Source organism: Phalacrocorax carbo, chromosome 12 (genome assembly GCF_963921805.1).
Source record: "Phalacrocorax carbo chromosome 12, bPhaCar2.1, whole genome shotgun sequence".
Taxonomy (NCBI): Eukaryota; Metazoa; Chordata; class Aves; order Suliformes; family Phalacrocoracidae; genus Phalacrocorax; species Phalacrocorax carbo.
This window is the reverse complement of record NC_087524.1, coordinates 5,201,147-5,207,720: the sequence shown is the minus strand read 5'-3', so window position 1 is coordinate 5,207,720 and position 6,574 is coordinate 5,201,147. Positions and strand designations below refer to the sequence as shown.

General features: G+C 42.5%; 1 protein-coding gene across 1 annotated transcript in view; it reads right to left on the bottom strand.

Moving 5' to 3' along the window:
- Positions 1-5,758: 5,758 nt before the first annotated feature.
- The window catches only part of MYOF (myoferlin), a 73,797-nt gene continuing 72,981 nt past the window's right edge, over positions 5,759-6,574 (bottom strand). The window contains exon 55 of the mRNA XM_064463819.1: positions 5,759-6,411. Coding sequence (XP_064319889.1) covers positions 6,376-6,411 — 36 coding nt within the window. The 3' untranslated portion in view covers positions 5,759-6,375. The remainder of the gene's footprint in view (positions 6,412-6,574) is intronic.

The following is a 6,574-nucleotide window of genomic DNA, read 5'->3' as shown; positions in this document are numbered from 1 at the left end:
AATGGGAACTCTTTAGCTTTGAAGAAAGCCCACTGAAACCGATCTCCTCTGCCGGGCCGGGGAGTGTCAGAGGTCCAGAGCAGGAGCTCATCGCTGGAGTCCCAGAGGTGCCGAGGCCGCACGGAGCCTTTGGAGGCCAGTGTGTGTTTCTTGCACAGAAGTAAGGGCACAAGGCTGGAGTGAAGGCGCTAATTAACTGTGCTATCAGTTCTCAGCCAGAGAGCGAGCTGAACAAAACATTTGTTAACTATGTTAATTAAAACAAAGGCTTCATGTATCCGGGAGTAAAAGCTGCCCCTTGAAATCAGAGAAAGGAGTGCGAAGAAATCTGGAATTTTGCTGCCGAAGCCTGATGCTTTTCAGCAAGACAGTGATGGCCACCGTTTTGCTGCTAGCTGGATCTTTCATTGTTGTAGCACATGCTAATATCTGTCTTCTACATTTAGAATAAGTGTTGGGCTTCTTAAAGCATTATTTACCTCGACTGATAAGTTGCCATGTTTGCAACATCCATCCCCATTTTTGGAACATGTCAGCTTGGTGGCTGAGTACTTTTGTTTGTTCTTGTTATTTTATTTTTATTTCTTTTTATTTTCCCTATTATGTTTGTCCTCCTGTGAGCAAATAAATTCTGAAGGTCACTCCTGTGCAGTTAATGTATTCTTGCCTCTGTGAGTCTGGCTGTAGTCCTGAAACAGAGCCTTGGGGCAAAGGAACTTGCTGACGGCTCAGTTTGACAATATTTAGTTTGATGACTACATCAGTTTAAGATACTCTTCTCAAGGCCATAACCCATGATTTCTTTCAACACGCCATAGTACTATGGTTTGAAGCAAATAAGAGAATAGTCCCCACAACAAAAAAAAAATCAGAAAGGGTGGAGGAAGGGGTTGGTGGTGTTTCCTTTTGTCTTAAGTCTGCTTTTGTTAGTCAAGGGCATGGTAGTGAATAGGAATAAATATCTGAAGTTAGTAATGCCACCAGTGAAACCATGGCCCCACTGGAATGGTGACTCTGAAGCTGGTCCATGATCTTCAGAGATCACCTCTTCATGGTATTTTATCTGATAACCTGAGGAATATGCACTCAAGGCTAGAAAACTTGGGAATTCTGCAGGGAGGAGCATCTCTCACAGATGTGAGTGTATAATCCTGCATCCAGTTGCACAGCGCCGTCTGTGGGTGACCACTGTCCTGGGGATTGCTGCCAGCAATCGTGGGATGCAGTGATGTATCAGAGCTAGTGTATTTTGTAATGTTGTCCTAATATGTAAATGCAGGGAAGTATCACGGCTTTTCTTTGTTCTTATTAAACCAGATAATATGCTCTGCCAGTGTGTTCCAAGAATTATCTAAAATCTTCCCTAAAATGTCACCTTCAACCTTTTGTAAAGTTTTTGCCTGTTGGTTTGAAGGTTTTGAGGGGGAAGAAGGAGTTTTCATGTGTGCACGTGCATGGTTTTAACATCTTTCCTGAAGAAACACATCCCATTTGTATGTTCTCTACCTCTCTGTTATTTCCTTGCTACTCTGTCACTTTCCAGGCTAGTGCTGACCTCTTAAGCTTTTCTTGTACAGGAAGCCTTATCTTTCCTGCTTGCTCTCGATGACTTTCATTGCCCACATTTGAATCTTTATTCATTTATAATGTGCCTTTTTTTGAGACCTGTGGCAAAATCAAAGATGAAGTTTGAGCATAAGATGATTATGATTGATACAACACTGTGACATATTCCGTTTTATTCATTGCTCCCTGTTTGATGATGCTTCTAACTTTACTAGTTTTCCTAATCGCTGTTTGATATTGAGCTGCTCTCAATGGCAGACCCAACAGAGGCCATTGCTGTGTACAGTGGTACTGACGGGGGTGCAGGTGCTTAGTTGCAAATCTGTAACTGTTCCATTACTGCCTAACTGCAAGAGGCATTTACAGTTTATATAAACTCTCCAGTCACTCCTAGTTCTGCATCGCTTCCCTTCTGGAAGTATGTGTGCCTGCTTGCAGCTGAGCAGCTTGGCAGCTAACCTTCGTCGTGACCGAAAGTTTCAGTATCTCCAAAGGCCTGGGCTGGAGGCAGTAGACAGTCGGAGAGTACAACCGCTGCAGTGCTGATTGCCCACACTTTCTCTTAGAAGATGGTGGTGATCGTGTCTTCTGTTGTTTTATCATAATTGCTTAACAGTGACAGGAATTACACAGGAGGCTGGAAGCGGAGGTTCAGTTCACTTCTCTGCCTGAAAGGTTTGAACCAAAATCTGCTGCCTGGCTGAGCGTGCCGTTACTGAGCAGTGCTGGCGGGAACACTTCCCAGCACTGCTGCAAAAGGGAGCGGAGGGGAGGCGGTTTGGTCTGCAGAGCCCATGTGGATGCTGGCTCCCTGCTGCAGCCCTGAGCTGTGAGGTGTAAGGCACGCACTTAGGCTGGTGCAAGACCCTCTGCAGGCTCATTGTCTCCCACTGACCATCTCTAGGTAGCTCCCCTAAAGGAATTCAGTGAGCCGCTCACTCCTCTGTGCTGGCACTCGTGGATCCCTTTGCTCCACAGGTCCCACTGCTCCATTCAGGGGGTCTGTGGGCCTCCTGCTGTGCTCTGAGTGCCCCGGTGCTTTCTGCTGCTCGTCCTGACACCTCGTAGTTCTGGGAATGGAGCAGAACTGCTGTGGAGTCTTTCCTAAGCAGCCCTAATGCATTCAGAGGGTTTTGGTAGCTTCAGGGAAGTATGTTTTTTACCTACTGTGTTCCTCATCTTGCATTTGCCGGTGTATTTAATCTCTTAGCCACAGCAAAGGTTACAAAGGAGACAAACTTTTTCAAAGGGTAGCTCTGTGGTCAGAGCATGGTTAGACTTGACAGGCATAATGTGTATTTCCATTTCTTCTCTGCATATGAATTTTTAAAGAACTTTCTAGTTTTCCTTCTGTAGGGGATTGTCTGATGCAGGTCCCTGTCTGCGGGCATGACAGCCTGCCTGCATACACGACACGCACCTCTGAGCAATGGAAAGTGCTGTGTAAAAAGCTGAGTGCTATTCACTAGCTGAGCTAGCATTGACACAAGAGTCAGCACTGAATGCTGCCATGCCACTGCTGGGTACTGCTTTCAAGTTGCGGAATACTTAGGCATCTAGTGGCATGGAGTGGAAATCTTACTTACACAACAGCATTAAAGTCAGTGGGGTCCACACTTGGGAATCACTTTCTCTTTGTATATAATAGCCAGGTCCCAAAGGCACTTACAGCTGTGCTTTCCAAATACACTTAGAAGCAATGGACTTTGATGGGCCTGTATTTCCCCTTAACTAGTAAATATACCTTGTTGTTCATCGCCGTATGAGAGCTTTAGGATAGGAATAAAACAGAAGTACTGGAAGGCCTTTGTGAACACATGAGACTTGGGATGTCATCTTGTGGTTGTTCAAAGAAATGCAAGAACATTTTGTAGCTGTTGGTGAGTTTACTGCCTCTTTATTTTACACCGAGCTGGTTTAGGTGCACATTTTTCTTCTTGAGCTACGTGATGATTCGTTCTGGTACATCTGCCTAGTTGCAAAGTACGTGACAGCAGCGGTTAGCCTCCTCACAGCCCATTCCGGTAGTCAGGGTTTGGGGTGACTACAGCAAGCAACCGATAGGAAGTCATCTGTTGCTTGGATACCTGAATGCATCAAAGAGTTCAGCTGCTGTTTGAACCTCCGTGTCAGCGACAGAAGGGCTCTGACATACTGCTCTTATTTAGCCATTTTTTTTGTTGAAAGCACTTTCTGTTTAGCTTTAGCCTTTCCGTGGCTGTTTCAGCTGGCTGCCGTCTTGTGTTTGAATGACACTCAGGTGCAGAGAAGGTAGCCTCATCAAACATTTTCCTTTTCCAGAACAGAGAGGTCGTTTTAGACCCAGATAATCTTTTCTGTGAAGCACAGAGGCTCTGTACTGGGGACTTAGTGACGGGAGTGCAGCTGAACTAGCCCCATCAGCTCACAGGCCAAAACGTTTGTCAGCTTATCAGTTTAGGCAAACTCATAGGAGGAGGGATTCCTGGGTTAAGTAATTTCCTGTTAGAGAGATATCAGGCACGTCTTCATTCTGCCCTTTTTTCTGTGGCCTCAAAGGCTGTTTGCCTCAGTTGCTGGCAACCAGAGTGGTACAGAGCTGGCCCGGGCAAAGTGACCATCCCAGTAGTTAGCGCAGAACAAGAGCGGCATGAAGTTGTTCCCTGCACTGGGCTAAATCTTTGCTAACTGTTTGAACTAGACAAAAAACTATCGTATGTTGGAGTCATGCACAGCAGCTATACTAGGGATTACAGGCTTGGCTAGCATTGTATGTAAATACGAATGATCACATTTTCTTTCTTGTGAACATGTGTTTTCTTTTGTTTGTTACCGGAGCCGGCTGGGAAACAGAATGGCTTCTCAGACCTTTTGTTTATGCTTTTAATGGCACTGCCTAATTGTAGTGAAACTATCGGGTCTATGCATGCTTGGACAAAAAGGCATCTGGAAGAGGGTGAACTCAACCCAGAAGGGCAGTATCTGCCACTCTTCAAATGCTAGGTGAACAGACTTGCTCAGCGCTCTACTCCATTTCATAGTTGTTTTCTACGGAATGCTCTTTCAAGTTAAATGTTTTCTAATGACAACCCTTACAAGCAGCATACTTTGTCTTACAATGAAAATAAGGCTGCTGTGATTTTTTACTGTCTGTCAGGTTTATGGCATTGATCGAGACAGATTCTAATAGTGGATGATCACCCATCATCCCAAGCAAAGTGCCAGTTATTTCTGGAGTGCTACCGCATCACTAGTGAAGGGACAGCCCATCTGGATGGTGATTAGTTCCAGCTCTGAGCTTTTGTTCATAGGTCAAGATGTTTGAGAGTTTCTTAACGCCCCAAAAAATAAGGGTGGTGTTATCTTTCTGACAGGATGACTCCTGCTTGCTCCACTGCCAATAGGCCTTCACATTCTGGAAATAATTTCATGTAATACCTTTACTCCAGCTTGTTCAACAGAATTAAGCCAGTGTAATTTACTTATTTTGCCTGACAAGCGCATGTCTATTTTACAGTGCCGTGTTACAAGAAAGCGTTAAGTGCGCCACTAAATACGACAGAAATTTTTCAAGACTAATTCATTCTTGCAGTTATATTTGTCATCTTTTTAATGACAGCTGAAGTCTTTAACTAGTCAAGAGTGTGACAATCAATACAAAATGCTGATTTCAGGTTCTGCTGCAGGTTTCCTACACTTCAAGCACCAATGAATGTTCAGAGAGATGATTCTACTTTGGCCCTCCATAAAAGTGAGGTGGAATCCCAGACTATAACCTGATTTTTTAATGCAGATTATATTTTACTGTGCCTAGGGAGAGGAGACTGAGGCTAAATGACTAATGGACTTGATGATCTTAAGGGTCTTTTCCAACCTTAATGATTCTATGATTCTAAATGAAATACTTCCCGTGTGCAGATCAGATTTCAAACAAGGGTTGAAACTGGGTTGTGTATCCTCTTATGTTTTGATTCAAGATCATCTCTACATACAAGTGTAGTGACACTATTCAACAGATTTATTAATTTCCTATTAATGAAGAAATTAATTAGAACTTTGTGCAGAAGTATTTCCTTATTTTTCACTGTAAATATAACAGTAAAATACCTTCAAGTCTAGATTTGTGGCATTACATCCTCTGATAGACACTACAGAATACTTAATGCATTGTAGTTTTGCAATAGATAAAGAAAACTGGAAACTTGCATTTTACTTGTAGATAAGTTTATTTAAACATTTGTAAGTTATACTAAGTAAACAGTATTTATTATTTATTTATTTCTATGTGCATGCAGTTGTTGTCAAGTCTACAGTGCAGTAACGAAGAATTTTAAGCAGCATGATGAAACTTTCCCAGAAATGCCTGACCCTTCTTTGATTGCATTGTGAGGTTTCTTTGGTATACATAATTATAAGTAGTGCTTGTTTTTCATTAAGTTAAAATGCAAAGTTTCAAAGTGTGCCCAGTAGAAAGGAAATCTTAAAAGGAAGTGTTCATTAAAAAACAGAGATAGCCTCCTGAGGCAGGCAGCCTCCTGAGAGAGTTTTATGAAAAATCTAGTTTAAAAGCAAGGAAGTCAGACCTTTACCATGCATAGAAACTACTGAAGTAAAAATGTACATGAAACATGAAGGAGTTTATCCTTTGCTTTTTAAAAACACCTGTCATGACCCCTTGAACCTTGGCTAACCTTGGTTAAATTCTTACTTATCTATTTTACAGTTCCAAATACTAGCAGATAAAAAGGATGGAGAGCCTTGCTGAATTTGGTCCACAGCCTGAGGCAAAACCTCATTACTATTTAAAAAGATGAGGTAAAAAACTCTTCTTTAAATTGGTTTCACGATCTTCATTGACAAATAGTTCTGTTGTGGGAGGAAGGAAGAAACAATAGAGGTAAGAAGACGTACACAAAATACTTCAGTTTAGTTTTGTAAAAGACAAGATATTAAAACGGATCAGAATGTACTCAGGGCATGGTAATTTCACTTAACAGACAGGAAAAATAAGTAAGGTACTTCAGATTAA